Source organism: Anas acuta, chromosome 10, assembly GCF_963932015.1.
Source record: "Anas acuta chromosome 10, bAnaAcu1.1, whole genome shotgun sequence".
NCBI lineage: Eukaryota > Metazoa > Chordata > Aves > Anseriformes > Anatidae > Anas > Anas acuta.
Window position 1 is genome coordinate 19,665,974 of NC_088988.1, and position 23,866 is coordinate 19,689,839.

The 23,866-nt window shown below is 42.0% G+C and overlaps 1 protein-coding gene and 1 long non-coding RNA gene across 3 annotated transcripts; one reads left to right on the top strand and one right to left on the bottom strand.

Annotated features, from left to right (window-relative positions):
- Positions 1 to 6,085: 6,085 nt before the first annotated feature.
- Positions 6,086 to 23,128, bottom strand: LOC137861860 (uncharacterized). The gene is made up of 3 exons (XR_011099901.1): positions 22,995 to 23,128; positions 22,757 to 22,900; positions 6,086 to 8,968 (listed from the first exon to the last, which is right to left on the bottom strand). It is a non-coding gene; the product is annotated as an uncharacterized lncRNA (long non-coding RNA).
- Positions 16,199 to 19,048, top strand: POP4 (POP4 homolog, ribonuclease P/MRP subunit). 2 transcript variants are annotated; one of them, XM_068693411.1, is made up of 7 exons: positions 16,199 to 16,299; positions 16,385 to 16,437; positions 16,630 to 16,853; positions 17,410 to 17,487; positions 17,700 to 17,761; positions 18,101 to 18,202; positions 18,667 to 19,048. In XM_068693411.1, the coding sequence occupies exons 1-7, from the start codon at positions 16,293 to 16,295 to the stop codon at positions 18,801 to 18,803; spliced, it is 663 nt and encodes a 220-aa protein (XP_068549512.1). In that variant the 5' UTR covers positions 16,199 to 16,292; the 3' UTR covers positions 18,804 to 19,048. The 2 variants fall into 2 exon arrangements, with proteins under 2 accessions (XP_068549512.1, XP_068549513.1); XM_068693412.1 differs by lacking the exon at positions 16,199 to 16,299 and having other exon boundaries at positions 16,307 to 16,437; positions 16,608 to 16,853.
- Positions 23,129 to 23,866: the final 738 nt, after the last annotated feature.

A 23,866-nucleotide genomic window follows, 5' to 3' on the forward strand; every position in this document is an offset into this window, starting at 1 on the left:
GCAGTCATAGCAAGGGATTTGTGCTGCCTACATCTCCCTAGGTGTGAGAGCAAAACACGTCTGTGTTCCATGTATATTACTGCACTGTCATAATAGGAAGTCTTCTTGCACTGGGGCAAACTCACCATGGGGATCCAAAGGTGATAAAAAATTTTTATAATAATGTTCATCCTGTTAATGCCTGTTGTATCATTCGGATTGGGAAATAATCCATAATCATCTCACAAAAAGTAGAACTGCTCTTCAGAAGGACCTGGGGGAGATGGCTGTTGCAAGCCTGGAAGTGCATCAGTCTGAGACACTTAGGAGTGCTGCCCTTGTTTTTGTAAGTACAGGGGGAGGCGAGTCTTTTGTAATGTGAACAGAAAAGACAGGTGGAAAAAAAAGATCTGTGTGTCTGTCCCTACCTACATTCATACTGGCATTTAATTTATGTCTGGAAACTTGTTTAAGGATGACTACTGAATGCAGAGGTACGTGTGGAGCCCATGATGGCACAGGAGAGCCGATCTTTTGACTAATCATAAGCAATAGGAAACCTGCCTGGGTTTGAACTGTGCGTCCTGGTGGGCTCATCACCACTGCTGTTTCTTCTCAAGGGCAGTAAGTATTTTGCAGTGACTTCCAAGGGAGAGAGCTCAAACACGTTTTCCCACAAGAGGAAGAAACAAATATGTCTAAATTTATCTGAATAAATAGCTGAAGCTTGAAGCAGCAGAGCCTGTCTAGGAATAGTGATGTTTTTATTCAGCTTCAGCTGTACCTCAGCATGGTCCGTTAGTAAATAAATCATCTGCTTTGCTCTGGTACTTTCGTTTCATCACTTACAGAGTACATTATGTCTTGAATTGCATGCTGCATAGTTTGCAGAAAATACAGGAGGAAATGCATCATCTTGTGTTGGTCCTTCCCCTCATATTGTAGGCTGTTACCTGCATAGGTATGGGGCAGCACCTGGAAGTTTCGTGTGCAATAAAAGGAGGAGAGTTACCAAGGTCTTTTTGATTTTCATCGCATTAAAAGTGAAAAAGTACTAAATCTGCAACTAAGGATAATTTTTGGATTTTTTGAGATCACATTTGTGTGCTACTGTAGGAATAACAATTCCTATATTCTAATTCTCCATAAAATGTCAGAACTACTAAACAATAACCTGAGCATCTGATGAAAGACCTCTCCTAATGAGAGCAAGAGGCTGCTTTTCCTTCCAGTGAAGAACTGCACACATGCAGAGATAACTCATTCCCAGCACACAGGATAACTTCAACAAAGGAGCAGATCGCAAAACTAACCTCTACCTTCACTTTATTTTTACCTTCAAAACCACACAGAACGGGTCCTCCAGATTTTTGGGTTTTGGTTTCCACATTTGGGCCAGCTTTATCCCACAACACCCAGCCTGTGTTTGGCCCAGTATTTGTGTAGTGCAGGGGAAATAACTGGATAAAAGAGGAGGCTGCAGCTTTTGGTACTGTATTTGGTCTGTGAAAAGCACTCAAAGGAATGAGAAACATTCTGATGGAAAAAAAAATAAAAAATTGTTGCCTTACTGCTTGTGAGTGCGTTAAGGACTTTTGCTAAAACATCTGTCCTTTGAGAGTGCTCTTTCTTCTGAAAAGGGCAACTGCCTCACTTCTGCTGATTATATTTGCAAAGGGCAAAGTGAGTTTTTGCTGTATCCTTAATGGACAGAGGCTAGTGGCAATTCTTGCTCTTTCATAAATCTCAGCATTCCTAGTGGTGTCTGCTGTCAGAATCGATTAGGAGTAAGTGCTTGGACTGCAGAGCCATGGAAAGGCGGTGTGTCTCCTGCAGTCCCACGCAGAGCCAGGAAAAAACTCCTCCAGAGCCAGCAGTAGGCTTGGGTGCTTCCCTGGGCATGGGGGAGACAGTCCCTGCTCCTTACACTCGGGGACAGCACAGTCAGTGGCTCCTCCCGCAAAGCCAGTAGCTGGCTGAGCTGGGAAGCATGAGTGATGGCAATTAGGGGCCAGAGCTGAGTCATCCGTAATGCAATCGTAAGGATACACACATTTTTCCTGAGAGAAAATCAATAGAACTTTGCACTTTTCCTTGTAATATTTCCAGCCTGCGCCATCAGCCATAGTCTGCTCACAGTTACACCGCTATAAATTTGCTGCAAGTTAATGGATTTCAACAGAAATGAATGGATTTACAACGGTGTAACAGATCTGATGCCAGAGCCATGCACATGTAAAAATACATGGAACAAAAGTAGCTTTTATTACCACACAGGTGACCTTCAACATACCAAGGCCTAGCCAAGTAAAAGCAAAATTACCTGCCTAGTTCCTGGTACATGCCTTTCCTGGCAGAATACCCAAGGAAAATAAGGAAAGCATGCGGGCCTGAAAATAAGCTGTGGGTGGTAAGAAGGCCAGAGACCCCCTGGAGGGCAGATGGGTGGGTGAGCGGGTGCATGCTGCAATGGCTAATGAAGACTGTCCAAATTGTCATTTTTCATTTCCTGCATAAAATATTTTGGAGCTTCATCTCACTCAGAATTAGTAAGAAGTGTATAAATAATGTGCTTCCAAACTTGTGTGTCAAAACTAGGTTGGTTAATGTATGAGCTGCCTCTGTTGCGTTTGTTACTACACAGTAAATTTCATGCTTAGCCAGAGGCTGACGAAGTTCATTTATTCATTATCCCCAAACTTCAGGCGGTTGTTAGTCAAACTCCCCCAGTACATCTATTAAAAAAAAAAAAAAAAAAAAAAAATGGAAAATTGATGGGATCAAAAATGTTAAAGTCTTAATTAATGCTTTTTAGCAAAGACTGACTGGAGGGGAGTTTGTCGTGAGAATATTAATTTGCAGTGAGTGAGCACGCTTCCTGCTCCTGATGGCAGTCGCCTGCCTGCGAGGGGGAGAGGCTCTGGCAGCCGTGCCAGGGTGCTCAGCCCCTGCTGCCCAGCGAGCTGCTGGGACACCGCCTGCATCTCAACAGGGCTACAAGTCCTGCGAGAGCACTACAACTCCAATACATGCAAATCACTGCTGATGAAGATTGTAAAATATTCATTTACTGGCAGGAAAGGACATGGGATTTTTGTCTTTTTTCCACAATTTAGGGAAATTGTGTGTTGTTTTTGTCCCCCAGTAAGATGCCCTGAGGCAGAGCCTGGGGCTGCATGCATGGGAGGGGTGGGGTTCATCCACGCTGAAGCAGGTGCAGTTATTCCATCGGAAAATTACCTCACCCTAAAACAAAGGGAACAAGACTAACACCGGGGGAAACCCAGCCTTGGCACGGGGGCAGCAGTGAGGGACTCCTGTGATGCCCAGTCCTGCTGCAGAGCCCCTTCTCCAGGCATGGCCATGTGGTTCAGAGGGGATAGAAAAAAAGGACGTCGCTCCATCTGGTTTTGTTTTTCAGATAGTATTTCTGAAACCCAGCAACATCTCTTAAGGAAAAAGATGGATTTGACTGTAAATAGAACCAGCCAGGAAAGATATCTGGTTCTGTTCTGAATCACTGATAATGCAAAACAGTACTGAGAAACTGTTTGAAGGGTCCATGCTTATGTTAATTAAGGGATTGAAATCTCCTGTTTTACCTCTGGTGACTGCCAGCCTTACAATTACAGCGATTATGGACATTCTAAGCAAATCACAGTTATATTAGCAGTCAAATCAAAGAGGACTGTGCTGTAGAGTTACTTAATGGATTTCTTTTTTTTTTTTTTTTACTTAATTGGATTTGCTGGCTCTAGATTTGTCTTAGTGTTAAAAATGTTTCTAAAAATCACATCTTCAGCTTAATACAAATGAAATGAACGAGGTCTCAATAAATAACTCAAAAATGCTTAAAGTTCTGTAGAGAACTAAGCTTTATCTAATGGGACATTTTTCATTTTTACCCTGGTGAAGATGGGAAAAGGGGTGTTAAGCTATTGTTTGTTTTGTTCCATGACCAGATCTGTCCAAAACTTTAATTCATCTTTGTGTTAATACCCTTGAAATAGGAAGCAACAGATAAATGTCTTTGGGAGTGTTACACAGGAGGGGAGAGGGGTGGAATTGACCCCATCAAATGGACTCTTTTTTGCATTTTCTCATCATTTTCCTTGAAAATTTGGAATTGATTTTTTTTTAACAAACTGGAAAAGGAATTCTTCATTACAAAGTATGTCTCAGGCTTGTAATTAGCTCTGGCAATGCAGTGAGTCTCATGACTCAAGTTGGTCTTCTTCAAGGTGATCTACATAGTATCTACATGTTGAATCTTAGGCTGTCAGTCAAAATATGCTTTTTTTTGGCAAAAAATAATAGGATGCATCTGATTTCCAAGTACTGTGTTTTTATAATAGCTTTTATTATTTTTTAAACAGAGTGCCTCTGCATAAACAAAATTTATCTCTAAATTTCCAAGTCAGAGCCTCTTTTTAATGTATATATTGTAATTCGTTTAGTTACCCTGGACAGTTGCATATCAGCGTTTCCAGAGTTGTCAGCATTGATCTTCGTGACTGATACCTGTTAGCCTGTCAGTAATCAGCTGTCTTTGCAGATCTCAAAATGTGTCACTGGCCCCACAGGGCGATTTTTGGCACTGTGAGGGTGTGTATGAGGAAGCCCAGTGCTGGGTCACTGACATCCCCCATCGCCCTTGGTGTGCCTCATTCTCTGCTCCCAGGAACAACTCTGTTGGTTGCTGTGACCTAGAGATGAACGCTTGGCCAACTGTTAGCAAAGGTACCTCGGTTATGTCTTGGGACACGTGCCCTCCTATGACATGGGTTGGCCTTGGGCAGGGGGATAGCCATTGCTCTGAGGAGCTGGAGGGAGCACTAAAAACAAGCTTGGAGAATTAATGCTCTGGGATCTCCAGAGCACCACCAGTAACGACTGGTTTTCTTCTCAGCTTACTGGGATCCCCTTGCACTGAAGCAGGACAGAAAGAGCTGCCTGCCAGGCTCCCACAGCTGTGGCTGGTGCAGCCACAGGAAACCTCTTGCCAAGGTGCATGGCTCAGCCTCCTGTGCTATCTTTTGGCAGGACGCCACCACCTCCCTGCCAGCTTCAAGCCAGCAAGGACAGCAGGAGCACAAGGAAAAGCCACCTTGTTGGTTCCTGAAAGGACCCTCAGCTGCCTCAGGTCTGCAAAGCCTGCTTTCCCTATTTAAGCTAAGCAATCCTGTGTCTCCAGCAGGAACTGGGATGTTGTTGAAACAACTCACATTTTTATTTTATCACACATGAACATACATTGCTCTGAGCTCTGGAAAGCTGAAAGCACCCACTCGGCGTGCCTTGCTGCTGCTAGGCTGAGCAGCGTGGGAGCCTGGGAGCTGTGCTTGTTTGGGAGTGTTAATAAATCTTTGGACAAGGACATGGGGTGCACGCTTAAATCTGAGTTGGGAAGGAATAACACTGAGTGATGGGCTAGACCAAACTATGCCTGTCAGTGATGCCTGCTACCATGAGGAAAACTCAAAAAAGTGTGCAAGAGAATCTAAAGGCAACACAGTCAAATGAGACCATGAAAATGTACAATTTGATTAAGGAAACATCAGTTCCTTTATGATCTTTACGAAATACACTCACATTTGTTATTCATTTATGCTAATTCAGTGCAAGACAGTAAAAAAATACAATCATTCAGTGCTACAAGTAATGATAATAGTGTAATCCATTTATGGAGTGCTTGGATATAATTTCAACTTTTATAGTGTAGTGGTATGAAAGTCTGAAGTTAGTTAAATGCACAGCAAGGTGCTAATTGCAATCCTGGTCAAAATGAACCTCAGTTTATGGTAAGTTGCTGGTTGAGCTAATGACTTTGTAGAAGAGCTTGCTTCAATTCCCACTAAAGTCAGCAGCCAAACTCCTTATATAGTGAAATCTTTTATGTGACCTCTTTTAATAATTAATAATACTGGCATTTTGGTCTCCAGGGAAGTAAGCAGGGTTTGACAAGACAACAAAAACAAAATTAAGTACATACCGGTGCATCAATCAGTTGTGGTTTTGCTGATTTGGCCACCTTGCAGATTTTTCAGCATGTAGAGAAATGAAGAACAAAGACTCACCTCTGCATCCAGAACTGTGGGAGCTCCAAACAAAAGCAAATAGTAATTAAGAAGCACACACTAAGTACCTGTCAAGATCTGAACTGTAGCATGATTTAATAGCAAGACCAAGTAAATGAAACTAAATCCAGCTTGCTATGGTGTCAAAAGTCTTAAAACTTTTTTCATTTTTTTTCAAGAAATGAAATCTCTTTATTAATCCAAGAGTTAATTATTTTGAAATCAGATAGATCTTACTCTAGACTACAGTATTTCACCAAGACAAATCGTCTCAAAAGGAAACGTGGAGCTCTGTTGGATTCAGAAAGTATTTGCCAATGTGGTCATAAACGTGCATAGAAAAGTCAGCAAAGCTTAGGCTCATTGCCCGGGGTAACTCAAACCTTGCCGCTCCGGTATCTTGGAGCAGAGCAGCACCAGAGAAAGCACTGCTCACGCTTGGTGCCATGAAAATGCCACATGTTTGACATAGCATGTGTCCCTCGATTCAGCGCTCAGCTGTTGCTGCTAGCATTTACAGAGCCTGAGAGAAATATCCACCCGATCTGTTGTGTACAGCCGGGAACACAATTACACATAGGGAGGAGGGGGAGGTGGTGTGGGAAGCTCCAAGGACTGTTTACCTGGGGACACTAAAATTCACCTGCTGTGGGTTCTCTGAAGTAGGAGATAGCCGTGCTGCACAGCCCATGCAGGGAACGTGCTCAAGTCAGTTCTGTGGTCGTGCTGAAGCCATTTGTTTTGATTCGAGCAGCCTGTGTTCCCAAAACAGCTGGCTGGAGCCCAAGGGGACAGCTAAATAAGCAGGAGCAGCATGATTTGCCCATGGCTCAAAGTTTCACTCTGCTCTAAAACAAGTTCTTCTCAGTCAAAAAGGGTGCATGTGTTTTTTTTTTTCTTCATATGCTGAACCAAATAGCAAAATAAGGTGTTTTCCCAAATAAACTGATAATGATTTCTGCAATGCATTTGTAGCTAATTGGGGTGCAATGAAGTGCATAATTCAAATGCTATCTAGCCAGAGGGTTTAAAGAAAAGCTTAACCCTCCCTGAAAAACACGGAGCGCAGGGCTGCTGTGACAACTGGGTATCAGCAGGCTGCAGGCTTTCTACAGAGCAGGTGACAGAGGTGCAGTACCTGATCACAGCTTAAATTCTGTCCCCAATCATGCCTGCTTGGTTCAGTATAGTTAGTCAATGGCTGTTAGGCATTAATTAGTCACAACGTACGGTTTATTTCAAAAGAAAATATTTTAACAGCACAGGTTGTACATGTATTGAGGAAAAAACATGCCACAGTGAACCAAATTTAGTTTAGCCACTGGGAAATAATTTCAATAAGACAATGCTGGCAGTTGCAACTGAATGGTAGCACCTGGCATTCACTGCACAGGAGAGATTAGTTTCTCTCTCTCTCTCTCTATATATATACACACCATATACCATATGGTATATATATAGATATACCATACCATATATTTAGTACTCAGATATTTGAGACCAAAACTCACCACCTTAGAAAGAAGTAAACACCTTTTAAGCCCAGCAGTACAACTGTGGTCATGGAAATACTAATTGCAAGTGGAAAATAGCCCCAGTGTGCAAGACTTCCACATTATTATAGTGTGATGCATTTTCTCATTTTTCATGTCCCTGGTTTATGTGACCCTGCCTGTATGTAAAATGGTTGTTGACAGTTTCTTTGATTTTGTTTTATTATAATGTAATATATGGGATGCTGAAATTCTGTAAGTTACTTGCACTTGACTGACATTTCTGAGAGTCAAAAAAATTGCTATGTATACTTGACTGAGATTAAAATGGGTAGACTGTGTACAGCAGTATCCTGCTTCAAAGTGCAGGATTGGAAGGCTTCCATTAAATTGTTATTTTCAGTTATTATTAGCTCCTAAATCAGTTAATATAATTTCTCTCCCTTAATGAATGCGCAGCATTGTGAGCCTAAATGTCATATTTTCTATTGATCCATCTCCACAACCTGTTTAGTGCAATAATTAAAATGATTTACAAAGCTGACCCAATATCTTAGTGGTTTAGTAAATCATGTTGCCACGTGGGAGGCTCAGCTAGTTTTAAACTCTCAGCCCTTGACAGCACCAAGACCTCGAAGTGAAGCTGCAGCAAGTGCTGTTCTGTGTCTGAAGGTGTGCTCACAGCTGGCATAAACACTTCCTCCAAAGCTCGGGGGAAAAAAAAAAAAAAAAGGCTCAGACCAGTTGGTTGGTTGCCCCAGTTCAAAGTAGAAAAATGTCTCGGTCTTCCCAAACTGGAGCAGAATTTGAGCTGTAATTTTCAGTTAGTGTATCCTCACCTGCAACTTAAGCATCCCTGTCTCTTCTACCCCCCAAACCTGACCCTACATGTCTGTGGCCAGCAAATGGAGACCAGCTGTGGAGCTTGGTATTTTTACATGACAGACAATGTGCAAAACCATTATTTGCATCTTTTGTTGTTGTTGTTAACTTATAAGAAAAGGATGGGTATAAACGTGACCTCTGTTTCATAGAGGAGGTTTCACAACTCTCTGCCAAGGTTAACAAAGGGCTTACCAGGATTCAGTAGTGTCAAGACAGAGATACACTAAGGCATGCTCCAAAACCTCTTAAACCCCTTGCAAGTGTCTTCAGTAATCTTAAAGGGCTGTAGGTAGCTACCCAGGCCATAGGGATGGCTTAATGATGATGATCTGCCTGACACGGGAACCCCTCCTGCAATGGTACAGCCTCTCCTGACTGCTTCATGTCTCTTACAGTCCTTACAGGCAAACACACAGGAGTGATACTGGCAGAACTTGCAAAATATTCCCAGGTTTGTTTCTTGCTCACCTTCTTCATCGCTGTAATACCAACGGGGTCCCTCAGAGCAGGGGCAGAAGGATACTACCACAGTGCCTGCAAGACAAAGCAGAAGCCAGCCTCTTCAGCAATGGTGGCAAGAGCAAACTATATTATGAGCATATGTATTGCTATGAAAGCTAGCAGCAACCCTCTTTCCCATTAAAAAAAATAATATATGCTTTGTGACAAGCTGCACTCTGGAACAAAAGGGATTGAGGTGACTTCTAGCTGCAAAGCGAGGAAGGTGCAGCCCGGGCCAGCCCTCCCAGGGCTCGCCCCCTCCTGGGGTTGCTGCCATGGCCAGCCCTGAAGGGAGGCCGAGTCTTGGGAGGGCACGGCTGGGCAGCCAGGTCACAAACCTCCCTCCTCGTCCATGACACGAAGGAAAGAGCCCACAGCTCTGAAATCAGTCAGCATTTGAGACATCATTTATAACGTCTCCACTTGGAATTCGTATGTCTGAGCAAGCCTGAAGCTTGCTTTCAGCATCTAGTACATTTATTTTAGTTCTATTCTTTTCCATAATTATACAAAGAAAAGAAAAGCGTCCTAAAGAAACTTAAAATTTTCAAGACCATTGTTGGATGCACTTTGCAGCGATGTCATTATCCTCCTTCCTGACCCTAACCTGCCACTGGTTTTATTTTGCTTTAAATGGACCTGTAATTTCACAATGTGAATTCAGCTGGAACTATTCTTTTTGTTAAATAAACTTTACCCTTGGACTGACTGCTTCAGGCTCTGAAAAGAAACATTTCTTGCTTGTGACTGCTCCAAAATAGGTCTGAAATTCAAGAAGTGTTGGTAAATGGGCTATAATCATGCTGAAGGGCAAGAGAGTATTCCTCCTCAAAGACAGAAGTATCCGTGTTGCCTTCCGTTGCCTCAATGTTGATACTTTTACAGATCAGATTTTTTTTCCAGAAAGAAGCCTGCTGTGCTGCAGCGTGTGTTTCAGAGGTGAAACACCTTTAGTCATGCCCTTATTGCCACACTTGGAAGTGTAAATAGCAGCCTCATTTTTACAAGCCCCATGCACACAGCAGAACCTCTCCGCGCTGCCAGTGGCAGCAGGCCCTTGTGACTCAGGACTCACAGGACAGAGAGCACCATGTGAGCAGCACACCCAGCTGCTGATGTAGGCGGCTGTGCTCACGGCAGCTGCAGGGATGTTACATGAGTTTGATGTCGGTGACAAATTTGGTTGCAACTGGACACAAGGGTCACCCATGGTCTTAGCGAGAGACTGTAGCACACAGGCACACACATCACATGCACACACGTAGTGGGGTCACGGCCTCCTTGCTGCCTGCCACGTCAGGTGGACATCTCCCCCGCACTGATTGCTGGCCGGCCCCGGAATTGGTTTTCTTCCAGAAAAGGAACAAAAACCACCACCACAAACCAGAAGGAGCTGGGCAGCTCTGTCACCAGTAAGTGCCAAATGGCCAGAGCTGATGTGGGCCTGAACAAAGACTCAATCATCAGCATTAAAAGGCCAGACAGCACACAAAATTCTGTCACTGAATACAAGTGCAGTTTTACACACAAGGCAGTCCTTTACTGCACCTTCTCTGTGCAGCTACCAAAGCAGCCTTGGTCTCAGAGCAGTCGCAAATAGCAGCTATTTTTCCTGTAGGTGCGATTTGCCATTGCAGCAGTCCTAATTTCACACTAATGTAACTCTTAGAAATCCTTTTAGAACTACACTAACGTAGGCGTGACTCAAGCTCAAACTATTTGCTAACTAGGGCTCTGCACTTGCTGAGCTGTGGCAAAGAAAGGATCCCCTGGCAGCTGGCTGCAAATATGGCTCAGCTCAGTTCTAAGTCTGTGATTAGTTTATTCTGTTTAGAGGATCTGCCTAAATTAAAAATGTTCTCTCACCCATTCTCACCCGCTGTTCTGTTCTTAAGAAGTATAAAGTGCTTAATAGTCTCTACCTCCTGAAATAATCACTATAGGGTGAAAGTCCCCACACACACATCCACTGCCATTTTGACCCACTGCAAAATGTGTAAGTTAAGCTCATGCTAAAATTAACATGCACTGATGAGGTAAATGAATTGGCATTGCCATGTATATCTATTAGCTGCTAGTATTTCTGAGCCGGAACGCCATTTAATTAACAGCCTGACAGGCTAGCTCGCTCCTGAACCGCAGCCACATTTATTACTTTTATCTCCTTGGACACCTGCCTCTCTCCATGGTTTATCAGATTTGTGCTGAAGAGATGGACAAAATATTTTCTGTTGCATGAGGTGGTATTTTCTTTAAAGGTACTTACTAAAGCACTGAACTCAAACAAACGGAGGTTTCTGGTTTTTCTTCAGTTACCAAAGCAGTACAGCAGCATTAACCCCGCACAGCCCCATCCCACAGCTGCAGTTCGGAAGAAGTCAGATTGCATATCGCAAGACCAAAGTCCCCCTATTAGGGCCATGCTAGCAGCTGCCACCCTGACCACCCCTCATAAAGCTCTTGCCTGCAGTGGCCATCAATCTGTTAATCTTGTTCAGCCCAGTTTCAACAGTCAAATACTTTTCTCTGGGCATACTTTTCTCACTACCTGGAGACACACAGGTAAAACAGGCAGGGCTCAGCGTGCACGGGCACACCGTGAGACGCAGTCAAACTGGGGGGACCTAAAGCCAGGCGGTGACTCAGCACTTGACACCTTCATCAGTGTGGCCTTAGAAATGCACCTCTTAGACAAGGATAGCACAAGCCAACGTGTGTTATCGAACCGGATGGCTCACTCCACGCTCTTCAGGTTAGCAGGTCTCTCTCGCACTCTACAAATGGTGTCGTTGTCTGCAGGGACACAGGTATGGCCAAAACTTGTACCCCAGTGGTGCACTGCAAAGTCGACCCAACCAAACCGTATCAAACAGGCTTCCAGAACTGGACAACCATTTCCTAGGAAAAAAGTCTTCATTTTTCTTGGATGAAACATCCAGCATAATAGATCTTTTTGGTACTTGAAACCTTTTTATTTGTATTCTTTTTAATTATGTTAATTTAATATAGTTTAACCAAAATCAAACAAAATGCCACATTAAACAGTTCAATCTGCTATAACTCCAACAACTATTACTATGTTACAGTTTATCATTTTTATTTAATACCCATTTTGCATCATACAACCCTATCTCAATGTAGGCCAATGTTCGCTATGCTTTAAAATATTAAATGATGAAACCCAAGAAACAAGAAAAATAATGCCTCTAAGACAGACTGTAACAGATTAATGCATGGGTGCAGAACGCTGCTGTTAATTAGTAACTACAAGCTGTTCAGGTGTACAGCGGTGTCCATCATACTGATGTGTTTGAACCATGCGTGATCTCAGCACGCAGGGAAACCAAATATCAGTTGCCAAAACCTCAGCTTACTGACTCTTCATTATTGTTTTGGGGAGCAAGTGGTGACTTTTTAGCATTGTATGAGGCTGGGCAATGATGTTTCTGCAGTAGTTATCCCCAGGTATTCTAGTTTCACTCATTCTTTATATATGTTTTATGAAGGATATAGCTAGTTATTTTGATGTTAAAAATACGTTGGTGTTTAAAAAAAAAAAAAAATCACTTCCTTTACTTACGGTGATATTGAATTCCTTCAAAATCCTCCTTCCACAGATAAATCTACTATAATGTAAAAGAAGTTGGGGTATGTGAGACCTCGAACCCTGTATGCTAAAAGAAGATGCAAACTGGTAAACTTCGTCCAAAAGATGAACCAATATTTAATTTTATTTATTTATTTATTTTTAAACTTCAAACCGCTAGTTGGATTGCAGCAAGAGATGCCCCAAGGCAGACCGCCGAGGCAGGCTCACCAATCCTTGTCCTGCGCTGCCCCCTGGTGAGGCAAGCAGCAACTGCGACTCCAGAAGAGCTGGCTCCTTTCCTTGCCTGTGTTTTAAAGCCCAGCTTTTTAAATCGTTAAAAGCTTTGAAACCCCCCCCAGAATTTGGGGGTTATTGTATGTCCCCCAGATTTCTGCCCCATTAATATATATTTGGATTGCATTTTTTCATGCACAGCAAGGCCAGACTTTCTTATTCACGCATAAGTGACATCTGCAATTTGAGAGGACAAGGAGCTGGGATTTTAGGGTAATAATGACCCTTCTGTCAGCATGAATAGTTTACTGCATCGGGGGGACATATCTCATCCTAATCAATGAGTTAGACAAACTGATAAAGCAGAAAACTTACTGAAAAACACATTGAAAAGGAACATTTGTGGGACCAGAAGGTATATCACAAGATCACACTCTTAAACCAAACCCAGCCGCCTGAAATTCATCAAATAAATCAATAATGCAAGAGTTTGGGCTTCCACACATAAACATTACAAACTCCCCCCTAGTAAACCTACAGTGCCACGAAATGAAAGTCCAGGCTACTGATCCCAAATACTCTGTTTACCCAGCTGTCTGAGCAGCAATTCTTAGTGTGCCTGCACCCCCCGTTCCCCAGGAACGGCCTTTTCCACAGCCTGAAATGCTGGCATGGGCCTGACCTGGGCCCGACTGAAAGGAGCCGTCAGCAGGACAAGGAAAAGGTGGTGGAGGAAGGACGGCAAGGTGGTGGCGGTGACGGGGCTGCTGAGGTACCTGGGCCGGCTGCACACTGCTTCGGCACACGGTAGGGAAGTTATGGTAGCTGCCTGGTATTCAGATGGAGGAAATCAGATCAGAGCATTTAAAATGGAAATTATTTTTGCTAGCACAGCTGTCCCAAGGGACCAAATTCAACTGCTAATGCAATTTGGCCAAGAGGAATAAGCTATATTGATCCTGAGAGCTCAAATGCTTGCTGAGATAGTCTTTTAGAGAATTACAGTATCTATTTCTTGTATCACCTGCAATCAGCAAAAGTGTAACAGTGATTATAGTCTGGTCACTTTTTACACACATCAGTCCACCTGTGCTCATCTCCAGCTTCAGCTCATGATAACTCTTTAATAAAAAAAAACAAACAAAAACAACAACCAATCTGATCTTCTATTCTTATGTCATACAAATATCTTCTTTTACATTATAGTAGATTTATCTGTGGAAGGAGGATTTTGAAGGAATTCAATTTCACCATAAGTCTTTGGCTACTCTGCACCTAAATTCTAGCTTTCTGTGACTGTAAAGCACTTTCTGTCATTGCTCCCACATTCACGCTGACATTCCCCCAGGACACTGCTGTGACCTGACTTGGCCTGCATACATTCTTTTTCCCATCACACACTGTAATTCAGCAATACCGACAGCTAAAGCAATATAGCCCCCTACTGTACACATGTATAGTGGTTCAGTGTTGGATTTTTACAAATATATATATATATTTAGAGAGCAATAAATAATGCCAAACATAGATTTAATGGAATAAGAAATGCAGGTGCTGGCTCATGTAACTTGGAATAAATAATATACATTAGGGGGTTTATATCACCATAAACCTATATCATGCTTTCACGCTGATTTACTTGAAGAAGCAAAAAGATTCAAAGGTCTAAAACACTAAGACAGGTGGAGTAGTGGTACTGCACGTTCAGAAACATGCATTATAGTTATTTTGTTTGCTCTTTTGTTCGCATATTTCCACTATTTCCGCATATTTTCTTGGAACACATACTAATGCACTGATCTCGCTCCCTCAGCCATTGTATCTGAAGATAAATTGGGAAATGAAGATGTAGAGCTGTTGGAAGAGACTGGCTTCCCCAGGCACCAGTTTAGCCTGGATCATTGGATTTACAACACCAGCATCGCCAACACTGATTTGACTATTAATCCCTTAAGTGCCTCAGGAATTGCAGCATAAATCCAGTGAAGGAGCACTCATACGGCCCTGAAGACCCATAGTGCTCATCCTGGTACTCCATTCATGAAAATTGATCTTTTCTTAATAGCAATGACAACTCAAGGAGTCACAGCTTTGTAAAATCAAGAGATCTGTTTGCTGTGGCAATGTCCTTAACTGCCAGGAGGTCTCTGATACACACCAATCAGTGCTCATACTTAATACTCTGAAGAGGCTGGCCCTTTTTTCTTTACAAACACACACACGTCTACAATTTCATTCCCCATTAGGTATCACTTCAGTGCCTTTGTGCTCCACAGCAGCACTCAACAAATTGTTGCACTTCCTATACTCTGCCTCAGTAACTCGCTTGGTACGTCTCCTTCAGCAAGCAGTGCTTCATTATGTGCTAAGCCAACCCCGTGACAGGAATATAAACACTTTATTTATTTGGAGAACCAACACGTCTGAGCAGAGGGCAGCACAAGCTGGGATTCGGCTGGCAAGGAAAAGGAATTAGCTGCACTGGTTTCAAAGCACCTCTGTGTTGTACCAAGAGCAAGACGTGTCTTATCCCAAGAGTAGAGAGGCAGCTACAGGGGCAGAAGAGGCAAACCTCACAGCAGGTAGCATCTTCCTTGTCTTTTGAATATGAATGTGCAACTCTGGTTAGAAATAATGTTCATTTTGCACCTTGATCTCTGCTGTAATAATAGTAATGTAGCTGTTCAAAAGCCTAACAGAAATTAATGTCATTGAATGTTTCCTATCTGCTTCAATCTAAATGGCTAATCTAACAATCTACCCTGGCCACAGCTTCATCCTTTGCAGGACCTCCTCACTGTGATTAGCAACGTTACTTCTCCGTTTTGGGTTCTTCTTCTTATTATTATTATTTTATTTTGTTCTTAGAGATGACTGCCCCTCTGGTTTGTGATTTACAAGGCACAGGGGCTCTGTGGGACCCTTACTTCTGCAGAAACCCAGTTCCAGCCACACCAGCAGCCGTGTACTCCAGGAACAAGGTCATATGCAGCAAGGCTTTCCCAGACCTAGGAAGTCTTTGTCACCTCTCACAGGATAGCTGCTGAAATTTGAGGTTAAGGCTGGGATCTGCTACCTTAGCCAGCAGCAGAGTAATGATGTGGTATTTCTTCTGATATGCCAAGTAGCAAAACCTCTCTATAAGAAGCTTTCTAGCAAGCAGACTCTAATCATTGTTTTGGTTTTTTTACTTCTGTTTGCTCAGGAAGCTTTGAGGCACCTTTCCTTTCCCTTCCCTTTGTCCCGTATGCCCTTGCAGCGCAGCCTTCTGGCAGTGCCAGAGCCAAAGGCCTGCTCTCCTGCCTACCAAATTCATTACCACAGTTACATTGTCTTTAATAAAATTCTAAGCGTTCCATGTTAAATCCTCAGTTTAACTCAATTAGTGCCGTGTAATTTTCTGTATTTCCTGAAGTTTCTTTGCTACCCCGCTTAAGGCAGCACACGGCTCGCTGACCCCGCCTCAGGAGCCGGGCAGGCGCAGCCTCTGCGCACGCTCGGGCACGTCAGCGGCCCGCGCCCGGCGCCGCCGCCATGGAGGGTGAGTGGGGCGGGGGGCGGGCGGCGGGGCTCGGGGCCCCCCGGGGGCCGGGCGCCGCTGACGGCCCGCGCTGTGCCCCCCGCAGGTGCGCTGTACGGCGGGCTGCCCCGACAGGCGGCGGAGGAGCTGAGCCTGCAGGTACCGCCGGCGGCTGAGGGGCTGGGGGCTTCCCGGGGGCTGGGCGCGGGGCTCCAGCACGGGAGCCGTGTCGGTACCGCTCCCGCGTGGTCACGGCGGGGCTTTGTCGCCGGTGCGGCTGGCAGGCGGCTGCAGCCGTTTTAGTCTTTATTAACTGTACCTTTGTAAAGTGCCTCGTCAAAATGTCTGCAGCCTCAGAGGTCAGAAGAGGCCAAAGCCTTTGTAAGCGCCTTCCTGAAGCGCAGCATGCCGAAAATGAAGGATGAAGCCATCCAGGATGTGTTGTCTCGGAAAGCTGTGATTCTGGAGCATCACGCCAAAAGAAGGAAAAAGCAAAAGAGGAAGAAAACTAAAAGCTTTACTGCCAAGCAGAGGCGAGAAATGCGTCTTTTTGAAATCGAACCGGAACAGCAGAGGTAAGATCTAAAATACTTTGTGTGAGAAGTTAATTAAAAAAAAAAAAAAAAAAAAGGAAAAACCAGGAGCACATATATGTGGCTACTCACTCCTCAGTACATACGGCCTGTTACTCTGTGGCAATTATCCACAGCAATTATTTTGGCTGAATATATAGCAAACTTGTTTGTTACTGGGTTCTCTGTCCTCTTGTGTACCCAAATACAAGAAATCAAAACCAAATACAATTGCCTCGGATTTCTGTTTTTAAAAGTTAAACTATGACCAAAATTTTGTATCGGGTTTCTCAACTTAATAGATGTTGAATGAAGTCCTTGTTTGTAAAATGAAGTAAGGAGGGAGGTAGGGAGTAGAAGTCTCTTAATGCATCACTGTTTTGGGTTGATAGGAGGCTATTTAGTTTGTTTTCATAAAAACAAACCTGTTGGTTAGAGTAGCCTACTTCCCATGCAAGGTATTAGAGCAGATTATATAGTCCATCTATATTTAAAGCGTCAAGACTAACATTGATTATTTACTAAGTTTTGTATAATAATCTTTGCCTTTTAACTGCAGATATGCAATCTTCTTACCACTGCATGAACTGTGGAAACAGTACATCAGAGACCTATGCTATGGACTTAAACCAGATGCGTAAGTTGAGATATATTAAAATTAGTGGGTTTAATTAGTAATTATTTTCAGGTTTACTTATTTTACCTCTTGAAGCAGAGTTATAGAAAGAGTATATATACACCTGTAAAATGAGTTTTGACTGTGATTTCAGTAGTCACAGTCACACTTTGTAAACCTACTCTTCTCCATATATTTTTCTTTCTTTCTCTGATCCTACCCTCTTTTCCAAGACAACCACAGATGGTTCAGGCCAAACTCCTAAAAGCTGATCTCCATGGAGCTATTGTTACAGGTATTCTGATTGTTTTATTTTCTTTACAAAAAAATCTGAAATTCAGTAGACTCTCCCGTATTTCAGATGCTGCTTTTTAAATTCTTTTCAGTATCATTGAATCTAGAATCACATAATTGTTACTGTGTTGATTAATGCTCTCTCCGTTAATCAATTCTACTTAACCTTCAACTGCTTTTGAAAACCTGATTGCAAATAAAACTGTGTTCTACCAGTTATTACTGTAACTGCATTGTTTCAGAACATTACAATGAGCTTTTGAAATCATGAGACAACCATTGAACAGCAAACAAACTGCAGCTGAGTTTTTTTAATGTATACGTATTCTTGTTTCTTCAGTCACAAAATCAAAATGTCCCTCTTACGTTGGGATAAAAGGAATCATTCTACAGGAGTTTAAACATATCTTCAAAATTATCACTAAGGAGGACAAATTAAAAGGTATACTAGATTTTTTTCAGTGCTTCTTACAATTTGAATAACCAAAATTTCTTAAATTCACACTGCTTCTGAGCAAATGTGCTTTGTTCCGTATTGGTCCTTTTGAGTTCTTTGCATAGTAGCAGAAGTCAATGTTTTTACCAATGGTGTAAAAGCCAAAAATATTTCAGAAGTGAGCAAGAGAAAACATTTCCAGTGAAGCTAATGCGCCTGTGGTGTATTCATCTGATTTACTTTTCATGTTCTCTGCAACACTTACTGCACACTTGTAGAAGAGGACTAACTTTTAGTAATTGCTGTTTAAGATAGAGGTTGGGTTACGTTTTTTCTCTTAATAAAGCATAAATGTGAAATGTGGCAAACCTGAAGCCTATGTGTGAATAATATCCTGTGGTATATCAATATCTGTTTTGAACAGGGATTATAGTCCTTTTTCATTAATTTCTTTCCTTTTGCATTTTCAGTTGTTCCCAAAGTTAACAATGTATTTAGCTTGGAGATTGATGGGTTCATTTCCTACATCTACGGAAGCAAGTTCCAGCTCAGAGCAAGTGAGCGATCTGCAAAGAAGTTCAAGCTAAAAGGAACTATTGACCTATGATTTCACAGCAAAACAGAAGTATGTTTAATAAAAATGCCTACTGTTTTCCTGCAGTTTGAGAATCAGGTTATCTGGCAAACTAAAATTGGAGTTAACTGTTTGAAGGCTTTCTAGAGCATTTCTTCATACTGAAGACTAGCTTCCATTGCCTTGAAAGCAGTCGGTAAGGCTGTTGGAGTTTAGTTGTGTTATTTGTATGTAAGTATGTAACATTCTGCCTTTTATTAAAACTACTTAGTACTGATTCCCTGGCTTCTGTTTCAGTTTATTAATAATATATTTGCAATGAAGATTTTATCTTTGAACTTTGTGATAAATGTTGCTGTTGCCTTCTGTATAAACTGGGCAACATCTGCCTATTTTCTCCATATAAGGAGACTGAAGCTGAGGAAAATTGCTTTTCTATAATCGTTGCTCCTGGGTGAACATCAACATCTTTGCCTGGTACAAGTATATGCTGTAATAGGTAAATTGGTTCAACTGATAGGTTTTACCTTGAATATCTCTGTTCAAGTGGTTAATGTTGTTGTAAGTAAGTGATACATAAGTGAAAAATCTAAGCATACAGACTGGCTATAGCAGTTAGTCTAGCTTTCATAATGAAATTTCCAAGTTGCATTTAGCCAAAACCAAGTACTAAACAGATAAGTAGTTCATGGTCCATACATGCTATTCTGAAAAAACTTTTAAAGTAAGCATTAGGGGGAAAAATGTCTTCTGCATGTCAGCAGCAAAGGTATTTTGTACTGCAAAAGGAATCTTTTCCTGACAGCGCAATGCAGAATTCATTTTAAGAGGATCAAGAAAGGTTTCTGGATTGTTTTCTGCAGCTAAACCCTATGAGATGCTTCAGTATTTAACTTGCAAGGACTGATAAATACCAAGGTAGTAAAATTACTCATTAGTCTAGAATTATTTATGCTATTTTAAAAGTTCTGTTTTTAAATGGAGGAATATAAGTATTAAAGTTGTCTTTTGAGCTTACACGGTAATTCAGAATTTCAAAACAATCATCTGGATTCTGGTCCATGACGTGTTTAAAATTAACAGGCTCTTAGTTGAGCATTACCAGAAAAGCAAGTTATCAGACTTAAACTAAGTAATTCTGTATTCCGGGTACTGAGAACTACATGGTACTTAATTTCTTTTCTAATAACTTGGATTTAACTTAAGTATCCTCTACCCCTTTATCTCCTTTTTTCATACCCTGTTTTTACTCAGTACTTCCCAGGATCCTTCTTGGAATCCCAGATGATTGTTTTGAAATTCAATTCAGTCCCTCCAAATCAGATCTGTTAGTCAGTTTTGACTTGTCTGGGAGGTGGAAACAATCCCTGTATTGGGATCTCTTTTTTTTTTTTTTAAAAAAAAAAAAAAAAGCATCTGATATTTGCACTAAAAGCTTTCAGATTTTTTAGTCTCATTTGTGAATTCATTTTTTTATGGAGAACTTTTCCCTGCCACCATTCCAGTGTTTGTAGCCAACTAGGAAAACTTCTTAAAGTACTTTCCTTAAAAAAGAGCTGTTCTCTCACATACATTGCACAGGGAAGCTTGGTACCAGTGTTAGGAGCATAGCTCAAGCAGAGAGGTAGTGCTCTTATAGCAGCACTGTAATAATGCACAAGCCATTTAGCATACCCATGAGAACACTGACCAAGCCAGTCAGCATTCTGGGTTACAGGAGTTGCATCTCCCAGGGAGGATTGCTCAGACAGACCAGCCGCAGCATCACTGACCCAGATTCTGATCACTTTGCCTAACAGCATAGGCAATATCTGTTTACAAACAGAACACAATCCTCTATCCCCTCTGAATTCAGGACTTTAACCCCTTTGAAGTAGGTTGGAATGGAAATAAAACATTTATTGACTGAAAAAATAAGTCATTTCACACTGAAGGAAAAGTAGGTGAGAGGCTGAAAAAGCTTCTGAAAAGACAGATAACGTTCAAAAGTGACAAAGGCTAGAAGATTTTTACAATTAACAACTGTGAAGCAAAATCAAGGTGTCTTGAAGTTGTTAGTGTATAAAAGGTAGAGTAATATCTTGGGTTTAAGCTCACTGAAATCCATTAGTTTCCCATGAGAATCCAGAAGGAAAAATAAAGTGCTAAGAAGCATAAATCATAGTAGAAACTTCCTTTGCAGGACAATGACCTAGTTTTAATTTTGCTTACAGCTATCAGTGTAACATCCAATTAAGACATCTGTTAAGTGCCTATAATATTAAATTAATAGGGGGAAACTAATAGAATTTTATTGGCGTAGTCCTGTTAATTAACAGGAAAGACCATTAATGGATGTCTTAAATAGACATAATTAATAGCAGTGCCATACAAACCGGAATTTGCAGCACAATGAAACATCGTGCCTAAGGACATACCATGTTCTGCCATATGGACACGCAGATAAATAGGATACAGCTTCCCCTAGCTACTACCATCGGCATTTGTTAAACTACTTCAGTGACCAGAAGACAAATGCTGCTTAGCGGTCCCTTTTGATAAATAACAGCCAGGTATTCATTATTTACAGTGAAGGGTACTGAAGAGATGTTCAAAGGTCTCCTCAAGGTAATCGCGCGCTCGTAGCACATAAAAACAGGTGACAAATGAAGACTAACAAGAGATGTGAACAGCCAAAGCATTCAAGACACCTTTACTGCAGTTGGTAAATCACCTGAAGAGGCCTTCCTCTAATGACTCAGTGAGGTGTTCTGAACAGCCCCCACAAATCACTTACCTAAGCTAAACCTCTCCTGTACACCACTGGTATTGCTGTCTACCCACAGGCTGCTCAAACCAAACTTGTGTCTGCTGCCTGTGCTCATACCTCACTAGAATGCAATAAACTCCCCGTTGCTTGTGAAGGACCTTTCTTGGAAACTGCGTAACACAAAAATGACTGCTCGCCATTCTTCCCCTGCTGATTCACAACCATTCCCACATCTCTTCATTAGCTGAGACAGTAAATACTTAATGGATTTAATACTAGCAAATTGGGGAACTAATCACAGCTGTCTCTAACATACCCCTTCCTACACTGAACTCGGAATTGCATACAGCAGGGACACATCTTTCTTAATGATTTTTGTACCCAGACTCTCCAAAGAAAAAGCTAATTGGGGAATAATCAACAACAATTAACAATATACTGTCAAACTACCTTACTCACGTTTCTGCTTTCCTATCACTACTGCATGTATATAATAAAAATGCATTCATACAACTGTTTCAGTTCAGATTACATCACTGGTTGTGGTATAAAACTAGGTTAATCTATCCAGTTATTGCATTTTGAACATTTAAACAGGAAAGGGGAAAACAAAGAAACCCAAGCTCTGTTTCAAACCCCAAAATAACTCACTGTAGGAAATACTTGAAGTTAAAGTTAAATCACATCCAAGAAAACACCTAGAATTTGCTATCTGAAGTGTTTTTATACTTCCTTTCACATATTTTATACTTTCTTATTTCACATAACCAAATTCACATTTTTCCATACCTCCTTTCACACCTTTTAAAACTCCCTTAAAAAGCAGCTATGACCCACTGTGCTGTGAGAGCCATTCACCTAAAACAACTGCTTGCTCCTCTGCATCAGCAGCATATTTTCAGAAAGCAGGCACAGTGTCTTCTCAAAATCAGCAGTGGCTCTGCTTTTACCTGAACAGGCCAATTCCTCAGCCCATTACCAGTTACACACATCCATTCCCCATCTACAACTCTAAAGACACAGAGACAGGTTTTCTAACTGCCAAAAACTTTCAGCTACCTTATTATTCCTGCTGCAGTTGCTCACACTTCCACCCTGAAGACTGCTGGATGGCTAATTCCTAGCAGCTGCTATTTGTACCCCCTCCCTCAACCCACATGAACATTTCTGAAATTAAGCTCTCACTGCTTCTGCAATGATCTTACCATAGGCAATGCAAGTACAAGGTTTCACCTACCCATGAATTCTCCTTTTTGGTACCAATCTTCCCACAGCCTTCTTCAGCCCATCCTTCAGGAGAGACCTCAGCAGTACCAGCACAAAATGAGGGTCCCAACAGCCAGGAACAGTCGTATGTGGCCAGCCTTCTGCAACATCACAGCTGAAGCACATGTCCAGCAATTGGTCTCCTTGGCAACAAACTCCAAACAAGGTCTCTTGATACAGAAAACACCTGAGTACTTTGAATGACTCACCTCCATTAGCTGTTCCTCTTGTCCCAGCTCTATTGCTTCTTGCACCCAAAGTCAGCAAGTCAGCACGGGGGCCCTTGGTGAGTACAGTACATTAACTGACCAATATAACAAACACCCACCTTCATACATCTTAAACAGAAAGAAAAATTGGATTTACAAAGCTTTTTGTACATCAGCATTCACCAGACCATGCTCCTGTGTAGCAGATTAAGAAGTATGTGTCCAGGTTACGTGGCAACAACGACCAGCCCCATGTAATTTCAGAGGTTTGACCCACCTTTGCCTCACGTTCCCCTTTGTTAATTCTGTCATTTCTATTCTGAACTATATCTCCCACAGTGTTTGATGAATATGTATTGTTTTGGTAAGACAGACATCTCTCTCGGTTTAATTAAATTAACTAGCAAATGTGAAAGATACAGGACCACACATCCACTGCCACTGAGAGAAGCATTTGCATCTGGCAAATACAAACCCCCTGGGCTGCGGCACCAAGGGAACCTAGTGCTCTACCTGCAGGTGGTTTCCGACACCTAGCTCTCTACAGTCTGCATGTAGATGGGGATTGTGGAAAACTAGAGAGGTCCCAGCAACATTTAACACCAAATTATGAGCTATCCCCCCTAAAAGGCTCTGTTACTCGCTACTATATCAGTCAGATGAGGTACAGCACCTTATAATCATTAAGTAGATAAAAAAAATCCAGTATGCAATTGACCAAAGTAACACGACTGACAGTTTTGAACTGGGTTGCTGAATGAAAAATCACAACCTAAGACAACAATTTAATATTTTTTTTTCATTCAATTTGGAGCTATTCCCGTAGGGCCTAACTCTTGCCCAGAAACACTGCTTTAAAACATGCTATTTGT